General features: G+C 42.0%; 2 protein-coding genes across 5 annotated transcripts in view; one reads left to right on the top strand and one right to left on the bottom strand.

Annotated features, from left to right (window-relative positions):
• SLF2 (SMC5-SMC6 complex localization factor 2) overlaps positions 1 to 3,591 on the bottom strand; it is a 51,656-nt gene extending 48,065 nt beyond the window's left edge. For all 4 annotated transcript variants that reach the window (XM_050804958.1, XM_050804960.1, XM_050804961.1 and 1 more), the window contains exons 1-2: positions 3,304 to 3,591; positions 515 to 558 (exon numbers count right to left, since the gene is read on the bottom strand). In XM_050804958.1, coding sequence (XP_050660915.1) covers positions 515 to 558; positions 3,304 to 3,443 — 184 coding nt within the window. In that variant the 5' untranslated portion in view covers positions 3,444 to 3,591. The remainder of the gene's footprint in view (positions 1 to 514; positions 559 to 3,303) is intronic.
• The window catches only part of NDUFB8 (NADH:ubiquinone oxidoreductase subunit B8), a 943,883-nt gene that overhangs the window by 545,614 nt on the left and 376,635 nt on the right, over positions 1 to 21,634 (top strand). The window lies entirely within an intron of this gene.

Below are 21,634 nucleotides of genomic sequence, written 5' to 3'. Positions count from 1 at the left end.
CATACAAATTGCATGTTACTAAAAGTAAAATATTTAACATTTCTCTAAATTATTAATGTTTAAAATATAAACTATACTAATGTTACCACAAAAATTTTCAAACCAACAACTTGGATAATGATACACACTTTATTGGGGGGTACAGGAGAAATTAAGACATGATTTATTTGTTAAAAGCCTTAGTTTCATAAAGCTCTCTTTTGGTACATCATATAACCTCCCTATGGCTCTATAAATTGCTGTATTAGATAATTAAAATAATATGTATTATGAACATTAAATTTTTGACTAGGATAAATTTTAAACGTAAGAAAACACAATAGCAAAAAGATTCTCCTCATGATATTTAGAACTTCAGTTTATCCTTGTTAAAAAAAAATACTGCATCTTCATTTTATTTCCAATTTTGAACACTACGTTTACTAAAACAGTTTAGAGTAGGTTTTAAAGTTGAATCTGTCTCTCTCCTCACCCCCAAATTAGCCCACAAAAAATGCTTCAACAGTGTACATACCTTGTTCTGAAGCTGGTTTGAAGAAATCTATAATTGACTGCTTCCTGAAAATAAAAGCATAATATGGCATCATATAAGCAAATATTAAAACCTCCATAATTCAGATTAAATGGAGAAAGTTAGAGTTATAAAATAAAGGCTGGATTTCACTGTTTGGTTTAACTAATAAAGTTCTGACAACGGTAACAATGCTTTGCTAAACTGTTGATTTAAAAAACAGAAAATATAACGTATCACTTCCTATAGGAGTTCATTTATAAAAATACAACTGAGGTTTATGTTATTTACAGTACTTAAATAGGTAAGACTGGTGTGTAGACCCAAGGAATCAGTACAGAATGCTTCTTAAGACCAAAATGCTCACAGCTACATGGTAAAATGCAACATCTTGGGTATAAGCACATGAACCTACTTGTTCTCTGCAGACATTGATACAAAATAACTAATTAGTATCTAAGCACAGGGGTGTTTTAAAATTCAGAATAAAAAGCTAAAAAAAAAAACCCTCAATAGATGTATGCCAAATGAATAATGGGGATTATAAAAATGGAGTAAAACCTGAACAGACTCTCATAACAAGAGTAGAACAGTAGATGGTAGAACGGCAATATGGGTGATTTGGCTGATCTAAGGAATCAGTTGAAGAGGATTTCGCTGGACAAAGGAAGAAAAGTACCAAACTTATGCTACCCTCTTTATACATTACTTTAAGATGCTAATCCAAGTAACAGCAGAAATTAGAATGAATTGTCACGACTAAATAGTTTCAAATTCTTAATTTTTTATCAAAGAATCCTTAAAATAGTTACAAAAATAACACATTGCTTGGGAAAAACACAAGGAGAAAAGGAAGAAAGTTAACAAGAATAACAAAAACCAAATTAATTTTTAAATGTCTGTACCCTAACGACTGGATTTTTCACTATCTGGTTTAACTAATCAAGTTCTGACATTGGCAATAATGCTAAAGTGAAATAGGAATCCATTATCAGAATTCACATTCTGATTTGTTCACTGTATTTAGAGGTGTCAGCTGCAAAAAGTGGGATGTTATGATATGCTGAGCAAAAAATTAACTTTCTGGTAAATTTTGCTAAAATGTATCATTTTACTGAAAGAGAATAAGCTATAGACTATTGATTTTCCTAAACATTCATCCACTATGAGGTTGGAATGCTCAGTGAAAACTCCAACAATTCAAGCTTCTTGAAGGTTACGCTTATTGTACACTTTACTGGTCACATTAGAAGAGCAATGCACATCTTTACTGGTTTACCAAGTCCATCACGCTTGTTTGAGATGTTGGTATAAAAGCTGAGTGCTTATGAGATGAATATGAGTGACAGGCTATGGAAGAATATATGCATTTGCTTACATAAATTACACTAGGCAAATTAACTCCACCAGAGTAAATGCTGGAGGTTCTGCAAAGAGGAGAAGGATGACGCCTTGTTATTGATTGAGGAGAGATGGGAAGGGACCCAGAAGCAACGAATTTGTTGCAAACAACATCATTCTAAATGCATTTTACTAAATGTAACACTGTATCTCTTCCTTGAAATATTGGACCTCAGACTCGTCTTTGATTAATACACCAGAAAGAGAAAAAATGGTTTTGGGTAAAACATACAAGAAACCTGTAAAATAACCATGAATGTAACTTTCAAGAGGTAAGTTCTCTAAGTTCATATGCACACAAATGTCCACTGCTTATTTAATAACTGGCTAAAAAAAAAAACACCACAATTATAACGGTTTCACAAACCCTTATCTGAACCTTCTGAGGCCAAATGTGTTTTAGAATTCTGAATTTATCAGATTTTAGGAAGCGGATAACTTGGATGTATTATGGAAAGTCCCCAGTGGGGTCTGGTGCTGCAACCTGTAATCAAACCCACTGATATTTCTCCAGCAAAACATGAATATTCCCACTTAATGGGATAAAGACCACAAACAGCCTTACATTAGCTCTGGTCACGTCTGGCTGCCAAGTAAGATGTGGTACCAAATTTACTGAAAACGTTTGGTTTTCATAGCTTTCTGGCTTTCAGAGTTAAGATAAGGGATTGCGGGCCTGTACCACAGTATTAGAACATGAATATTATTAAAACTTATTACAATTTAACTTAAAATAAAAGACAGTACCAAGTTCGTAGGGAATTTAAACATGTTTTATTGTCAGAGGATGTCGTTAGATGAAACTCCCCATCTCATTACATAGCTCCCACAAAATCTTTACAAAAAAATTGGCCTCTTGGAGAGGCGTGAAGTTACTGAAAGAGAAAACACGTCACATTCCAAATCTGTAAGTTCTTTTAAGTATGAATTAGCGTGCACGCTGGACTACAAAGTAATTCGTGGAAGGGATTCCCTCATCACAGGTTACATAATTTCACCCACAACATAGAAAAGGTTTATATTACTAAACCACTAGCATCAGTAGAACTGGGAAGGTACAGAAAACGACCTAAATATGCATTAAGCAGTTAGGGTCCTGGGTCAAGCTCTTGCAAAGGAAAAAAATCACGTTCTTTCTACCTAAGGCGGGTTCTCCGTAGCTGTCCAGGCTGGTGGTCACTAGACCAAGAACAGCTGCCCAGCTACAGAGAAGCAAACTCCAACTCCCAGAAGCCCCTGCGCGGAGGCGGGGCGGGGGTTTGCCAGGCCCCGAAACGCCAACGCCTGAGCTCGCGGAGGATGGCGGGAACTGGAAGAGCGGCGGTCTGCAGTCCTCCCCTCATACCCTTTCCCCCGCGACCCGGCCCCTTCTCAAGCCCTCTGCACGGTACCTGTCCCCAGGACTTTCTGTTCTCTTTCCCGCTGCAGCATGGGCGGTACTACCGGGTCTCAGATGGCAGCGCGGGGGCGACGACCCCGGGGCTGGGGATGAGGGGAAACCTGGCCTAGCGGGCATGCAGCGCCTTGTCATGTCGGCGCCGCTGGCGACGGCGGCATGAGCCGTGGCTGGAGAAGTTGGGTGCGTGGTTGCCGTCTTGCTGCTCGGACTCGGGGAGGCTGTCGGAGCAGAGGTGGGCGGCACCCCCTTCTCTCTTCATGGCGGTTCTCTCTTCGGAAGTGACTCCGGTGTGAGCGGGAAGGAACCTGAGGACCAGTAAGGGGCGGATCTTACTTCATGAGTCACGTCTTGATTGGTTGGCACGGTGGTCATTTCGGTGGTGGCGCAATAGGAAGCCGCAGCCTCTCTGGAGAAGGCGGGGCTTGGGGACGGGGGAGGAAGAAAACTCCCCCTCCCACCCCGTCACATGCACCGAGGGCGCGCGCCTCTGGTCCGGGCCGCCTCGGCCTTGGCGGGCGCGCGGGGGCGGAAAGGCGCGGGCAGCCCCTGGCGCTGCGGCAGCTGACGACACCCGCCTGGTTGAAGGCGAGGGGTGAGGGTTTGCTGAAGCAAACCCTAGCTGGCAGCTGCCTTCGGTGAGGATGGCCAACATTTGGGCTTCCTGTGTCACACAATTGTGTCTCAGAAATCCCCAGCTCTTCATTACATTGTCTCTTTAACATTTTAGGCCAAAGTGCCATAATACTGTCACAATTTCCTGGGGGATCTGCACAGCGCGATCCGAAGACTTGTCCATTCTATGAGGGTTCTTGTTGAGTGTCAGCGGTAGATTTTTTTTTCTCTTTAAGAAGAAGAAAAAAAAACCCTCAAAAAACTCCGTTGGAATAAAGACAGTTTTTAATCCACAAAAGCATTTTGTTTCTCACGAGTTACCATGAAGTCTCTGCAGCTGGCTTTCTTGGCGATTTTTTAAAGGAACACAAGGTCAGCTTTCAATTTTCCATGTTAAGCGTGGGCAGCATAGATGAGTAAAAGCTGCCCTTAATCTCCAACCCTCCTTTGTAAAGGGCTTGTGCTCTGGAGGCTGTTAGCCATGGTTTTCCTTATAAACCGAGAGACTGGTCAGAGTATCTCTGAACCTCAGCCTCCACATCTGTAAAATGGGCATTTTACTCCCTTTTCTGGGTAATTGTAAACCATAATAGAATAAAGCAGTGTACACTGCACAGTTCAGATTCTCATATAACAGGTACTAAGCAAATTATAGTTCCCTCTTCTCCAGATAGATTCTTACAGTGAATTTTACTTCTTACAAAATATTCCAGAGACAGGTCAAATACTGTTGCAATAACTGTTAACCAAAATATCAGTTTCAAGATGTCCAAGCTTTAATTGACAGAGTTATTTAATCAGTTGGATGGAAAAAATCTTAAATGATATAAAAGAATTTGGACAGGTCTTTCAAGTTTATTGTATAGAAATTGAACTGTTGGCCTGGTACAGTCACTCACGTCTGTAATCCCAGCAGTTTGGGAGGCCAAGGCAGGTGGATAGCTTGCGCCCAGGAGTTGGAGACTAGCCTGGGCAACATATCAAGACTCTGTCTCAAAAATACATAAATTAATTAAAATTTAGAAAAAATGAAATTGAACTGTTTTGGTCACTAAGCATGCCTGACTGACTCCAGGTTCACCTCCTTTTCCCTTCCCCTTTAGTCCCCAGGAGGAAGAATTAATAAGGAATAAAGTGGTCAAAAAGCTGGCAAAGTAGAGGGTCAAAGGTAAACAGTGAACATACAGGTCTCACGTTCACCGCAAAAGCACGTATGTACAGCTGTATACTAGGCAGTGGTGGTGGAAGAAGGGAAGTGCCAAAATAGAGGGTACTTTTCTGCTCCTAATAGCTGAGAAGAGGTTTTTTACATAAAAAACATAATAGATGCTCAAAATGTGTTGAATGACTTATACATTTCCTTTGACATGTATTATTTCCTATCTCTTGATTTAGTACTTTCTGTTGGATGTTTTTACACTAGGAAATTTCTGTACTATAACAGAGCACATCTACAAAACATTTAATCCGATTCATTTCATTGCATGCCTAATCGATAAAGAGTAATGCATAAAAACACATTCTGCATGATCATTTAGTTGCTTTTCTTGGATTATAGTACTTGAATCATCCAGCCTCCAAAGTATCACTTTAAAGCGTGTACTCAAACTAACAAACAATAGTTTTCTCATTTTCTTAATCTGAGTAACAGATTATGGAGTTAAGTGAGGCAAGAAATCCCTCGATCAATAAATGGAAATGGAGTCATAATGAAAACACAATTTAAAAAATATCTTAACAGGAAGTAGTTATCTAAATCCTCAGTAAGCATCAAGACTCTTCTTTGTTTAAGCTGTGTATGAAAGTGGTACAGATTTGGGTTGCAGGGTGAAATATGTTCAATGTACTAATAAGAACCCCAGGGAACTTCTAGGGCATAGGGCTCTTCTCCATTACCCACCTCAAATAGTATTGGACAGTTTATTTTGTGTTTATAGCCTTTCTCCTAGTTTAAATGTGCGTGTGCACACATACTTATTGTAAGGGTTTTTTACACTTTAATTTGTAGTGGGCTAAAAAGAGATGACCAGGAAACTGTACACTAGGTAAAAGATTTTTAAAGAGTTCAGATGCGTGCTTAGGAGGAGCTAATAGGGGAGAGAAAACTAGGGTGGTGGGGGGGCTAGTGGGGGGAAAGGACGTTGAACAATGTAACCAAACCCAATTGGAGACTTAAGACAAAACTTCAGCTGGGATTTGGGGAAAAAAAAAAAAAAAAGAGAGAGAGAGAGAGAAAATTAAGGCTGGATGACCATACAAGGCTAATTTGGGAAGATTTCTGGGCTCGGGGATGGGATGAGGACGCAAAGATTGCAGAAATGGAGTGGCTTCTATGCACAAAGCTTCTGTCGGGGTACAGCTCAGCTCAGGTTAGCATCCTGCCTTGTTAAAGACAACAGGAGGAGGGGGCTCTGGCCTTGATGAAAAGGAATGGGACAGCAGCAGAAACAATGTTACATGAACAACAGATCAAATTTGCTGGGAAAGTCAAGCCCAACGTGGGAGTTCCTGAGAGGAGTGACAGTATAACTCATGCCAGAGATCTTAAGCAGTCACACAGAGAGAAAACAGCTTGGGCAGATTGGTTCACACAGTACCTTAGCAGACAGGGACTGAGAACAAAAGGTCAGTAAGTGACAGAGAATGTTACCAAAAAGCAAAGAACTCTAAAAGTAATTTCTGATTGTACCCAGTAATAAATTTTTGCTCTGAAATTGCCACACATTTAATTAACTCCAAGGCTCTTGTTGGAAGGTGTTCTAGGGCAGGCCAAGAAACAAAGACTGATTTGCTGTAGAACTGCTGTGGGGAGGTGAAGGTGAGAGGGTGGCCTGGGAAGGGGGATAAGGAACAGACTCAGGAAAACAGGAAATAATTAACTTGAAAGCCTGACCGAGAAAGACAGACCACGTGATGATCTCAAGAAGGGATGGCGAGCTCACAGCATCTCAAGATCCACACAAATCACTTTTCAAAAGGATGCCAAACTCAAAACTGCCCAAGTGCTTGGAAAAAGGACCTCCCAGGTTTAAGCAGCTGCTGGGGAAAAACCAAATGTAAAATAATATCATGTCATGTAACCTAACATTCTGGGAGTAATTAGTAGAGTTGTGCAAAAGCAGACCTAATGTGAAGGAACGTCCATTTCTTGTTCTATCATGATGGAATGGTGCGAGATAGTTTCCCACACTTCAGATACATGAGACACGTATTTGTGATTTTCAACATATCTGAATATTTCCTATACTATTTATTAATATTTTTCCTTAAATTGCTTTTTGAATTTAAGTACATATATTTTAGGAGAAAACTTTAAATCATTCCCATAAGTGGAAAATTAGTATGAATTTCCTAAAATGGAAGATAACTGTAAAAACTAATATTAGTAAAAATATATAACTAGCTTAAAAAATATAAATATATCTAAGTTTCTTCTGGAGTTATCTCGTTTACCAGTGGTGGTGATAGGCATTGATAGGTGTAGATATTACTCATACATCTGAAATATAAGAAACACTTTGGGAAATATTGGTTTTAGGGATTCTATCCCATACTTAGGTGTTTTTCACACCCGGTTAGCAACTCCTTAGAGGATTTTGAAATTGATGTAATAGGTTACAGACCATGTTTTTGAAAAAGAAAAAGACAATGGAATAGAGAATGTCTGTTCACTGCATACAACATATGGGCATGTGTTGTTTTTCAACATTTTTACTTCTTCAACTGTATATATATATATAATATGGTAGTGATGTAAAAGGTATTCCTGTGGCCCCTGCTGTGGGCCATGGTCAAAATATTTAAAAGTCACTGCTATAATCTGTGTTCATTTTTCATACTTCTGTGTATTGGTGGCACTGAACAGCCAAGGCTGGAGTGCAGTGGTGCAATCATGGCTCATTGTAGTCTCAACCTCCTGGGCTCTAGTGATTCTCCCGCCTTAGGCTCTCGAGGAGCTGGGACTAGAGGCACATGCCGCCATGTCCAGCTAATTTTAAAAATTTCGTAGAGACGGGGTCTTGCTGTGTTGCCCAGGCTAATCTTGAGTTCCTGGGCTCAAGTCATCCTCCATCCTCACCTTCCCAAAGTGCTGGGATTACAGGCATGAGCTGCTGCACCCGGCCAAGAGTTGTTCAAAGACATGGAGCAACATTTAAAAACCAAGAGATTTCACACAAAATTCTAGATTTCTGGCTTCAAGTGGTACAAAGAGTGGTCTGGCACTTATGCTTACAGGGGCTAGGTAGGTAACTGAAGTAAGTGAATCAGGTCGATTTCCCTAACTTTTATAAAGCCTCGGGATTAAAGAAATATTTCTTAACAGCAATGACAATGGCCAACGCTTACTGAACCTTATAGGCCAGGGACTGTTCTAAGCACTTCATGAGTACTGACTCATTTAATCTTCACCAAATTCCTACAAATTAGAAAATGGTGATCTTTGTCTAGTGTCTGCACAGGCATGATAATAAAAGGCACCTACTACTGAGCCTCAGTGAGGAGTGGGGCAGTACTGTAGAACCAGAGAGCACATTCCCCACTAAATGGAGGCAGCTTCTCCAGGCTACAGCTTCCATATGGGAATGCAAACCCAGAGTTGCCTCCTCTCCTCTCAGTGTCAACCCCTGGGGAGTGCTGGGTGAGACATGACAGACCTGCAGTCAAAGCATGCAGCCCCTAGTGTCTTGACATATACCCTAACATTTGTTTATTTCTATAGTACTATGAGATCATGTTCTCTTAAAGCTAATGTCTCTTGGGGCCAAAGGAGAAAATAGTGAATGCTTTTGGTTCCCAGTGCAGTGTTACAGAGAGTAGGCAAGAATGTCACTCAGGGCTTCATACTTAAAGAAAATGCTGTACTTTACCTATGAATAATACCTATGGGAATTTTTTTTTTTTTTTGAGACAGAGTCTCCCGCTGTCGCCCAGGCTGGAGTGCAGTGGCCAGATCTCAGCTCACTGCAAGCTCCGCCTCCTGGGTTTGCGCCATTCTCCTGCCTCAGCCTCCCCAGTAGCTGGGACTACAGGCGCCCACCACCTCGCCTGGCTACTTTTTTGTATTTTTTAGTAGAGACGGGGTTTCACTGTGTTAGCCAGGATGGTCTCGATCTCCTGACCTTGTGATCCGCCCGTCTCGGCCTCCCAAAGTGCTGGGATTACAGGCTTGAGCCACCGCGCCCGGCCACCTATGGGAATTTAAAAGGACCAGTGGCCAATATCTATCAAAAATATCAAATGAACATGTCCTTTGACCCAGCAATTCCCCTTCTAATATATTTTAGATACGTACTTCTGTGTTCACAAAGCTGGATGTGTAAACGTACTCATTGCAGCAATATCAGTAGCAAAAGACTGAAAGGGAACTGAATAGCCCAGCAACAGGGGACTAGTTGAATAAATGCTCACCTACACAGTAGAATATTAGGCTGCTTTTAGGAAGTCTGAGTTAGATACACAGGATGTTTTGTGCTTAAACGTGCAAGGCCTGGGGCTCTACTGCCTGGGTTCAAATTCCAGCCCTGCCACTTAGTAGATCTATGACCTTGAGCAAGTTACCCAACCTCTCTGTGCTACTGTGCTCAGAAGTAATAGGAAATGATGATACAGGTAGTATCTGCCTCATAAGGTTTTGTGAATTTTAAATGAGTTAATACACAGCTAATTGATCACAGCCAGTTACAGATTTCTTTGTTCCTTCTCCACTCCCACTACTTCACTTCAGTGACCTTACATTTTTTTTGAGACGGAGTCTTGCCCTGTCGCCCATACTGGAGTGTAGTGGTGCCATCTCAGCTCACCGCAGCCTCCGCCTCCCAGGTTCAAGCAATTCTCCCTCCAGCCTCAGCCTCCCGAGTAGCTGGGATTACAGGCACGTGCCAGCACACCCGGCTAATTTTTTTTTTTTTTTTTTTTTTGAGAAAGAGTCTCGCTCTGTCTCCTAGGCTGGAGTGCAGTGGCGCGATCTCAGCTCACTGCAAGCTCCGCCTCCCAGGTTCACGCCATTCTCCTGCCTCAGCCTCCTGAGTAGCTGGGACTACAGGTGCCTGCCACTGCGCCCGGCTAATTTTTTGTATTTTTAGTAGAGACGGGGTTTCACTGTGTTAGCCAGGATGGTCTCGATCTCCTGACCTTGTGATCTGCCCGCCTCGGCCTCCCAAAGTGCTGGGATTACAGTTGTGAGCCACCGCGCCCAGCCATTTTTAAATTTTTAGTAGAGATGGGGTTTCGCTGTGTTGGCCTGGCAGGTCTCAAACTCCTGACCTCAAGTGATCCACCTACCTCAGCCTCTCAAAGTGCTGGGATTACAGGAGTGAGCCACTGCGCCTGGCCTAGAAAAAAATTTTTTTTTAGTGAGTTAATACACAAGTAGAACAGTGCCTGGCATGTAATAAATATAAGGTTAAGTGATTATTACTTGTAATATAAGCTACTGTGGAATAATCTCTAAGATATATTAAGTGAAAAAATTAAGTTGCAGGCCGGGCGTGGTGGCTCACACCTATAATCCAGCACTTTAGGAGGCTGAAGCAGGTGGATCACTTGAGGCCAGGAGTTCAAGAGCAGCCTGGCCAACATGGTGAAACCCTGTCTCTACTAAAAATACAAAAATTAGCCAGGCGTAGTGGCATGCCTCTGTAATCCCAGCTGCTCCAGAGGCTGAGGCATGAGAATCGCTTGAACCCAGGAGGCGGGGGTTGCAGCGAGCCAAGATCGTGCCACTGCACTCCAGCCTGGGTGAGAGTGAGACTCCATCTCAAAACAAAAAACAAAACAAAAAAATTAAGCTGCAGAACAGTGTATGTTACTATTATACATATGTTATTGTTCATATAATTAAAAGCGGTTATTTGCATGTATATGCTAAGACTATCTCTGGAAGGATGCTGTGCTTCCTAAGTGATTTTCTTTTTCTTTCTTTCTTTTTTTTTTTTTTTGAGACAGGGTCACACTTTGTTGCCCAGGCTGGTGTGCAGTGGTGTGGTCACTGCAGCCTCCCAGGCTCAGGTGATCCTCCCACCTTAGCTTCCTCAGTAGCTGGAACTACATGCATGCGCCACTATGCCCAGCAAATTTTTGGTATTTTTTGTAGAGACAAGGTTTCACCATGTTGCTCAGGCTGGTCTCAAACTCCTGGGCTCCAGCCATTGGCCCACCTTGGCCTCCTGAAGTGCTGGGATTATAGGCGTGAGGCACTGTGCCTGACCCTAAGTGATTTCTTTTTTCTTTTCTTTTCTTTGTTGTTGTCTTTTTTATTTTGAGATGGGGTCTCCCTCAGTTGCCCAGGCTGGAGTGCAGTGGCACGATCTCAGCTCACCGCAACCTCCACCTCTTGGGTTCGAGCAATTCTCATGTCTCAGCATCCCGAATAGCTGGGACTATGGGTGTGCGCCACCACACCTGGCTTATTTTTGTATTTTTTGTAGCGACAGGGTTTCGTCATGTTGGCCAGGCTGGTCTCGAACTCCAGACCTCAAGTGATTTGCCTGCCATGGCCTCCCAAAGTGCTAGGATTACAGGTGTGAGCCACCACGCCCGGCCCTTAAGTGATTTTCTAACTGCAGCCTAGTATTCTACTGTGAATGAGCATTTATTTAACTAGTTCCTTATTACTGGACTAGTTAGTTCCCTTTCAGTCTTTTGCTACTGATAATGCTGCAGTGAATACTTTTATATATCCATCTTTGGGAACATGGAAGTATGTATCTAAGATACATTAAAAGGGGAATTGTCAGTTCAAAGGACATGTGCATTTTATATTTTTGATAGATATGGACCGTTGGCTCTTTTAAATGTCCAACTTGCTCATAGGTAAAGAAGCTTATGACAGTGGTTGCCTTTAGAGAGAGAGGTTTTCCCTTATTTGTAAAATTTACATTTTATCCACTGCATATATAATTTTTCCAAGGAAATATGTGAATACATATCCATATTTTTTAATGTCTGTGTATCTCATTTTAAAAAAGCACTTTTTAGATGAAAAGTTATGCAAAGTGCTATGTTAAATGCTTTCAGAGAAGGCCTTGCCAGATGGCCTCTGGTATCTCTACTAGCCTCTGCTCATGTCTCTGTCTCCCTTTCTCAGGACCTCACCACTGAGAAATCCCCACTCTTACTTGCTCCTTGTGGGCAGTGTGGGAGCCAGCCTGATAGGGGATTTGGTAGCCGAAACATCTGTTGCTGGGTTCTCAAACTCAATGTATTTGAAACATAACTCTGTCTTCCCTCCCCAAACCCCAAATTTGATGCTGTCCCCTCCATTATTCTCATCTCAGTGAATGATTTTATCTTCTCCCCCGACCTGTCACCCAAGTCAGATATGTGGGAGTCCTACTAATCTTTCCCTCTGTCAGCTTCAGACCCTACTGTTATCATCACCAAGTCTCATTGATTTTCACACGAAATAGCACTTGTTTCCTTTCTTCTCTCCTACACACACACACACTCCTATATGATTCTTTTTAGAAATGTAAAAGGTATAGACACAAATAATAATATTACAAACCCATATGCACCACTCTGAACTCACAACTGTTAACATTTTATCCAGTTACTTCTTTGCTGGTCTTTTTGTTTTTATAATAAAACATTACAGGTCCTAGGCCAGGCATGGTGGCTCACACCTGTAATCTCAGCACTTTGGGAGGCCGAGGCGAGTGAATCACAAAGTCAAGAGATCAAGACCATCCTGGCCAACATGGAGAAAACCCCGTCTCTACTAAAAATACAAAAATTAGCTGGGCGTGGTGGTGGATGCCTGTAGTCCCAGCTACTTGAGAGGCTGAGGCAGGAGAATCACTCGAACCCGGGAGGCGGAGGTTGTAGTGAGCCAAGATTGCGCCACTGCACTCCAGCTGGTGACAAAGCAAGACTATGTCTCAAAAAAAAAAAAAAAAAGGAAAAAAAACCATTACAGGTCCTTTTTCCACTATCAGCCCCAGGTTAATTCTCTCCACCACTGTTGTGATTTTAAAGTCCATGAAACATTTTAATATACATATATATTTAATCATACAGAATATATAGGATTATTTTGTATATGCTTAAAAATATGCATACATACACATTTTATTTATGTATGCCAGTTAATATGTCACATTTTATTTGTCTGTTACAAACAGTGCTGTCATGAATATCTCTGTACATGTTTCTTTGTGCCCATGTGCAAGAATTTCTGTGGGTTATATAATCAGAAGGGAAATTACTGGGTCATAGGGTATTTGCATTATCAAGTTTATTGTATGCTGCAAAATTGCTTTCCATAAATGGCTGAATTAATGTACAATCCCACTAGCAATGTATGAGAGCACTGTTTTCCTTATGTCCGCTCCAATATTTGAAATCATTATCCTTTTTTTTTTTTGCTAACCTGAAGGGTGAAAGTGGTTTCTCATTGTTTTATTTTGCATTCCCTTAATTATTAACTTGAATATCTCTTTTGACATCTTTGGGGAGCCCATTTAGATTCTTCTTTTGTTAATTGCCTATTTGTAAATTTCACCCATTTTCTACTGTATTGTTTATATTTTTCTCTTTTTTTGAGACAGAGTCTTGCTCCATTGCCCAAGCTGGAGTGCAGTGGCGCGATTTTGACTCACTGCAACCTCCGCCTCCTGGGTTCAAGTGATTCTCTTGCCTCAGCCTCCTGAGTAGCTGGGACTACAGGCGCCCACCACCACGCCCGGCTAATTTTTTGTATTTTTAGTAGAAACGGGGTTTCACCGTGTTAGCCAGGATGGTCCCAATCTCCTGACCTCGTGATCGGCTGGCCTCGGCCTCCCAAAGTGCTGGGATTACAGGCGTGAGCCACCATGCCCGGTGTTGTTTATATTTTTCTTATTGGTTTGTGAGTTTTTAAAAAATACATATTTTGAGTACTCCCTTCTATCTCGTCTGCTTCACCCCTGTACAGGTCCTGGTCAGTCCTTGCAAAGTCTTTTGAAACAGCTTCCAAATTGGTCTCCTGTCCTTCAGTTTTTCCCTCCTTCAATCCATCTTACACGTTGCAGCACGAACTGTCTTTCTAATAAGCAAATCTGAGCACGCTACTCCCAAACTGATTACCAACAAGCAAATAAAACAAAAACACCATCATCAACTACAACAAAATCAAACAAAACCCCCTAACACATTTTAACGTTTGCCATGCTACATACTCTATGATCCGGTCCCTCTGTACCTCTGCTTGTGTCATCATACTGTTCCTCCCCATGCATCTTACGTTGAGCCATTCAGGACAATGCTACTGGCCATTCTTTGAACACATCAGCCTCATTCATACTTCTGAGCTTTTGTGCAAGCCCCTTGTAGTGTTACTTGTCCTCCTAGTAAAAATCTTCTTGACATCCCTGAAGGGGCCTAGTTGCTCCTGGCTGAACTCTCATATTCACTATGACTACTATAATATTTATGACCTTGAATTAAAATAATTTATTGTATATATGTCTTCTCTTTAGATTGAAAGCTTCAACTAGACAGGGCTCTGTCTGTTCATCTCTAGAGGCAGTATAGGCTCGGTGTGGTGGCTCGTTCCTGTAATCTCAGCACTTTGGGAGGCTGAGGCAGGAGGGTCACTTGAGCTCAAGAGTTTGAGACCAACCTGGGCAACATAATGAGACTATGTCTCTACAAATATAACAAAAGCCAGGCCTGGTGGTGCATGGTGTAGTCCCAGCTACTCGGGTAGCTAAGGTGAGAGGATTGGTTAAGCCCAGCAGGTCATGGCTGTAGTGAGTGATTGTGCCACTGCACTCCAGCCTGGGTGACAGTGAGACGCTGTCTCAAAAAAAAAAGGCAGTATAGCAGAGTGGTTAGGAGTGGTGGACTCTGAAGCCAGACTACCTAGGTTTGAATCTTAGCTTTTGTTACAGTTCAGGAAGGTACTTAGCCTCTCTGTGCTTCAGATTCCTCATTTGTAAAATGGAGATAGTAATAGTACCCATCTCAATGGCTTGTATTAAATCAGTTAGCATATATAAAGTGCTTATATTGGGAGACCAAAGTGAGAGGGTTGCTTGAAGCCAGGAATTCGAGACCAGCGTGGGCAACAAAATGAGGCTCCCATCTTTACAAAATAATTAAAAAAGTAGCCAGGTGAGGTGGTGTCTGCCTGTAGTCCCAGCTGAGGTAGGGGAATCGCTTGAGCCTAGGAGTTGTAGGCTGCAGTGAGCTATGATCGCAAGGCTGCACTCCAGCCTGGATGACAGAGCAAGACTCTGTCTCTTAAAGCGCTTATAATAATGTCTGATATCTAGTAGCTCAATAAAGGTTAATTCTGATTATCCCTATTTATTAACCTATTATTGAGAACTATTTTATTTATTCATAGTAGGCACGTGGCATGCTTGCATGAAGGCCTTGTTGACTTGCCCTGGATGTCTTAATGCCTTTTTTAGAATTAGGACTGAGGATGTTGAAACATCTGTCCACTGAAATTGGGGTGGTACATTCTCCATGGAGGCTAGCTCTTACAACTGAGTTAGTTCCCCCAGCCTGTCTGCTTGCCTAGCCCCAACTTCCCCTGATTTTTTGACACAAGGCCCATTCCTCAAAAGGTGATTCCTAGGGCAAGTGGATGCAGTTGGTGCAGGGACAGAGCTAGCCTATGTGGCACTTGAACATTCCCGACTAAAGTTCTAGGACTAATCCCCAGTGGTCACTTAGTCCTGGTTTGGGCCTTAGTCAATAGTGCCCTCCTTCTTCCTTCTTTCCCCAGCCCCTCCATCCCAGGCACTTACTTCCCAGCCAGAAACAACTGGAGACATTATAAAAATGCATTGCATTAGATGAACCTGAGAACATTCTCTGCATTTTAAGGAACTAGGCTAGCCACTTTGTGAGACTTCCACCCCAGTCCTCTCCAGGTCACTCACCAAATCTGTCTTTTTCCTCTTCTGTTTGCTCTTGAAGCAGGCTTTATTCTGAGGTCCCAACATGTGATAAACCCAAACCATCCGTTCCAAGATTTCCCCAGAATCTCTAGTTTCCCGTGTTGGAGTCTCATATGCTCTTTATCATAGTGTTCTCTTTCTGAACTCTTCCTAGCACAAAATTCTCACTTTGTGTTATTGTTATGACCAGAGCAGAAACAAACCTTTCCTGAGTAGTCAGGAGCAGGAAAATGTCCTTTGTTTTTGTTTTGTAGAGCGTGCCTAGAAATGCCGCACCTGAGTTTCTAGAGGCCCTTAGAGTCCTGCTGGCTTAGATCACAAATGAAAAATTCAGATGTGGACAGGTGTGGAAAGTCAAGGGATCAGCATGGGGAATTCTGGGTGTCTCCAATTCGGCAGAACAAATGGCAAAACAACAGGTGTCCACAGATGTACCCGACCCATGAAGCACTCATATTCAAAACTTGCTTTGAGATTACATTTTCTCATGAAATCTGCCCCTTCTTTCTGCAGTACCCACCACCCAATCTCTGGTAAATTACCCACCATACCCACCATAATTTACCAAGGTTTGGGAAATTATGCATTCTGCAGACCTTATGTTATAGGTACCAGGAGGTTGTGTGTGACTCACTCAGGACTGGCTTTAGGACTCAAACGTTCTGACATTTTCAGACGGTTCGTTAGTCATAGAATGTTGCAACCTACCTACAGATGTTGCATAATGATTAAAATGTATATGTTGGTTTAAGTAAATGCACAGGGGCAGCCACGACTGACGAGATTGAGACCTGTTGAATTGGGAACCCAGTCTAGGACCCTCAGAATCATAGAGTGCTCTTTTAAAATAGAAGACATTTGGCTGGGCGAGGTGGCTGTCTCCTGTAATTCCAGCACTTTGGGAGGCTGAGGCGAGCAGATCACCTGAGGTCAGGAGTTCAAGACTAACCTGGCCAACGTAGTGAAACCCTGTCTCTACTAAAAATACAAAAATCAGCCAGGTGTGGTGGCGGGCACCTGTAATCTCAGCTACTTGGGAGGCCGAGGCAGGAGAATCACTTGAATCCAGGTGGCGGAGGTTGCAGTGAGCTGAGATCAAGCCACTGCACTCCAGCCTGCGCAACAGGAGCGAAACTCCGTCTTAAAAAAAAATAAAAAAATAGGCCGGGCGCAGTGGCTCACGCCTGTAATCCCAGCACTTTGGGAGGCCGAGGCGGGCAGATCACGAGGTCAGGAGATCGAGACCATCCTGGCTAACACTGTGAAACCCCGTCTCTACTAAAAATACAAAAAAATTAGCTGGGTGTGGTGGTGGCCGCCTGTAGTCCTACCTACTCAGGAGGCTGAGGCAGGAGAATGGCATGAACCTGGGAGCTGGAGCTTGAAGTGAGCCGAGATTGTGCCACTGCACTCTAGCCTGGGCGACAGAGCAAGACTCCATCTCAAAATAAATAAATAAATAAATAAATTGAAAAAAAAATAGAAGACATTTTCAGGGCTGGGTGTGGTGGCTCATGCCTGTAATCCCAGCACTTTGGGAGGCCAAGGCAGATGGATCACCTGAGGTCAGGACTTCAAGACAAGCCTGGTCAACATGGTGAAGCCCCATCTCTACTAAAAATACAAAAATTAGTTGGACGTAGTGGCAGTGCCTGTAATCCCAGCTACTCAGGAGGCTGAGGCAGGGAATTGCTTGAACCTGGGAGGTGGAGGTTGCAGTGAGCCGAGATCGAGTCACTGTACTCCAGCCTGGGCGACAAGACTCCGTCTCAAAAAAAAAAAAAAAAAAAAAAAAAAAAAAAGACATTTTCAGGCTGGGGAAGAAGGTATATTATGGAAAAAAGAATCAATATGATTTTTCCTAATGTTGGGATCAGAAATGTGGTTGGTGAACGTTAGAAAGTGGGCATTTCATTTACTATTTTGTTAGGCAGACAGAAACCAGAGCCAAGGACTAACGAAAGTAAAAATTTTGTAAGCTTTGTCCCATCCCACACTTGTTATTGCTATTCCTTGTTTGCTTCTAGGAGTGATGGCAGAAAATGCTTACAACTAATAAGGTCGGTGTGCTGGTCATCAGATGCATTAACACAGCAGGGAGTTTAGGAAGCTACATGCTGTTTCTAAGCCAGGCTTAGAGGAAAGGACCCCAGAGGATGGGTGGCAACCTCCAAAGGAGAGGAAGCAGTTTCAGTACCTAGGTCTGCAGCAGAGAAGGAAGAAGAGAGCTTTGGGTGAGGTACCCTCGGGAGGTAGCAGTTGGTCTTGAGAAAGGGCCAAGCAGCAGCAAAATTCATGTGTGAACAAAGGTTTTGTAGCAGCATTGTCTGCAATAGCCAAACTGGGAACGACTCAGATGTCCATCAAAAAGGAATTATTAAATAAATAATGAAACGGCTTTACCATGGAATAGCAGACAACCATTAAAAAGACTGTGATCCCAGCACTTTGGGAGGCCGAGGTGGGTAGATTACTTGAGGTCAGGAGTTCGAGACCAGCCTGGCCAACATGACAAAACCCCGTCTCTACTAAAAATACAAAAATTAGCCGGCCATGGTGGCGGGCACCTATAAACCCCGCTACTCTGGAGGCCAAGGCAGGAGAATCACTTGAACCCGGGGGGCAGAGGTTGCAGTGAGCTGAGATCTTGCCACTTCACTCCAGCCTGGTCAAAGGAGCGATACTCCATCAAAAAAAAAAAAAAAAAAAAAAAAATACTGGAGAGGATCTAAAGGTGCTGATATGATACCTGAGATATTTTAGTGAAATATGAAAGTGAAAAAAGCGAAGTCCACAATAACATGCATATTATGAAATTCCATTTGTATGTGGGTTTTCTTTTTAAGGATAGCCATGCAATGTTTTCTTACATATTCTTGTATATACATAGAAAACGTCTGGAAAGAAATAACACAAAACTGTTAGTGCCTCACCCCACTCAGCTCTCTAAGATTGAGACATACTAAGGAGGCACCAAGGAATTACTACTTTCTTTTTTTTTTTGAGACGGAGTTTCGCTCGTGTTGCCCAGGCTGGAGTGCAATGGCGCTATCTCGGCTCACTGCAACCTCCACCTCCCAGGTTCAAGTGACTCTCCTGCCTCAGCCTCCTAAGTAGCCGGGATTACAGGCATGTGCCACTATGACCGGCTAATTTTTGTATTTTTAGTGGAGACAGGGTTTCACCATGTTGACCAGGCTGGTCTCGAACTCCTGACCTTTGGTGATCCACCTACCTCAGCCTCCCAAAGTGCTGGGATTACAGGCGTGAGCCACTGTGCCTGGCAGGAATTACTACTTTCAACTTTATCATCTTTTATTCTGTTTGAAAGTTTTAAAAACCATTTATAATTTTAAAGTTTTCTGCAAAAGGCTTTGAGGCTTTCAGCCAAGTGAATTTCAGGATTTACAGTATTTGAAAGCATATCTCCCAATGCTAATTTCAAATAAGAATATGAGATTTAGTCTTCTGCTTTTTTCTTTTACTGAGGATGGTGGACAAAATTGCAGTATTAATATGTGCTCTTTTCATGCACATGCAGAATATTTAGAAAGAATGACTATGTTCTAAGCCATGGAAGGATTTAATGAGATGTCAATGAATGGATAGCATACAAATAATAGTCTGTCTACAATGCAATACAATTAGAAATCAGAGACAAAAATACTATATTTAAGTAATAGTTAAATAACCAATTTACAACACAGTCCAATTCTAAATTCTCTAACAGAGTTAAGACAAAGGAAACACTTGTACTAATGAATCTTTGATGATTTTTACCTTCACTCCTAAATATTATTATTTTTTCTCACCAATGGATTCACATCACACCCTCCTAATTATGAAGAGAACATTCATTGCTTCTGAATTGAACTACATGTAAATAAATGAATGAGTTAATTTATATCTCACCTCCTTCCATAAAGACTTGAAGGCAGTTCAGTTGCTTGTGAACTCAATTCTGAATCTGGAGAAACCTTCCTTGCCAGTCAGTGGTTGTAACACTAATTTATTAAAGCCATGAAAATTCCTCCAAGATCCTAACCCTTGGCTACAGGCACCAGCATTTGAAAGACTGTTTTTCTCTGGAGAGGAGCTCACACACCTGCCAGGCACAGTCATCTTAGATACTGACATAGACAGATCCCCAAATATATCTTATGTGAAAGAAAAAAAAAGTTGCAAGACAATGTGTAATGTGTACTGTATGAATTGTTAGATTCTCTAATTTACAAATCAGGTATAGGCTTGGGGCACCAAGAAAGCAAAAGACAATAACAAAAACAAAACACACAAACCTAACACACCTTTTAAAAATAAAACACACTTTTTAAAAACCTAAAAAACCCCACAACTTTTTGAAAGAATACATTTAAAAAATGCTGAAATAAATATTAAAGAAAAAACTAAAACGTTGACTTTTTGCTAGTTTTTTTTTGTTCAGTATTTTAATTTTGAATTATACATGTGCAGGGCCAGGGGACACAGTAACCATTTTTAGGCTTAGGGTTGCTTAAGTTCTAACTAAATCTGGCTATGATTTTATAAAAATATTTTATATTTATATAAATTTTTAAATTTATATTATATTTTTATTTGTATTATATTTATATTTTAAATTTTATAATAAAAATAAATTTTGTAGGCCGGGCGCGGTGGCTCAAGCCTGTAATCCCAGCACTTTGGGAGGCCAAGACGGGCAGATCACGAGGTCAGGAGATCGAGACCATCCTGGCTAACACGGTGAAACCCCGTCTCTACTAAAAAATACCAAAAAAAACTAGCCCGGCGAGGTGGTGGGCGCCTGTAGTCCCAGCTGCTGGGAAGGCTGAGGCAGGAGAATGGCGTAAACCCGGGAGGCGGAGCTTGCAGTGAGCTGAGGTCCGGCCACTGCACTCCAGCCCGGGCAACAGAGCAAGACTCTGTCTAAAAAAAAAAAAAAATTTGTAAACTTTACATATTTATTTATATATATTAAATGTTCATATATGCAGGGAAAGCAATCTAGATAAATGCACCTCAACTTAAAAGTGGTTATATCTCTGAAAGACGGGCTTTTAACATCTACCTTGTATGTTTATGTAACTTTTGACATTTTCACAGTGAGTATGAGTTATTTTTGTAATCAGGAAAACAATGAAGGTTAAAAACAAAATAAAACATAAAGTGCAGGCAGTGGGCAGTTAGGCCTTGTCCAGGAATATCACTTATCAGTTGTGTAGTTGTGTGTGGTCTCAACTCAGTTGTAGGCTGCTGAGATGTTGCTGCCCAGTCTGAAGCTTCATCCTTGATTCACTGCAGTTTCCTTTGATTCCTCTGTCCTTCTGCTGCCACCTCTGACCTGTGTCCCCCTTGTCAGATGGGGCTTGCTTGACATTCATCTGACTATTAAGATTCCAACCCCTATTTTTCTCTTTTCCAGCTGACCCCCTGGAATTGACATTACCTCAGACCCTCTGATAAATTGTCAGCTCTTTTTCCTATGTAAACAGGCCCTCTGGGCTGTCTTCTTGTGTGATTCAGAGCTTTATGTAAATATTCTGGCAAGCTGGGTCCATTTAAAATGTGGATTTGGGGCCAGGCATGGTGGCTCGTGCCTGTAATCCCAGCACTTTGGGAGGCAGAAATGGGAGGATTACTTGAGGCCAGGAGTTTGAGATCAGCCTGGGCAACATATCAAGACCTCTCTCTCTACCAAAAAAAAAAAAAAAAAAAAAAAAAATTACCTGCGCATGATGGCATGCCCCTGTAGCCCTAGTTATGTGGAAGGCTGAGGTAGGAGGATTGCTTGAACTCAGGAGTTTGAGGCTGCAGTGAGCT

This window comes from Macaca thibetana, chromosome 9 (genome assembly GCF_024542745.1).
Source record: "Macaca thibetana thibetana isolate TM-01 chromosome 9, ASM2454274v1, whole genome shotgun sequence".
In the NCBI taxonomy this organism is placed as follows: Eukaryota; Metazoa; Chordata; class Mammalia; order Primates; family Cercopithecidae; genus Macaca; species Macaca thibetana.
Note: the sequence above shows the minus strand (reverse complement) of the source record. Positions and strands in the feature narration are given on the sequence as shown.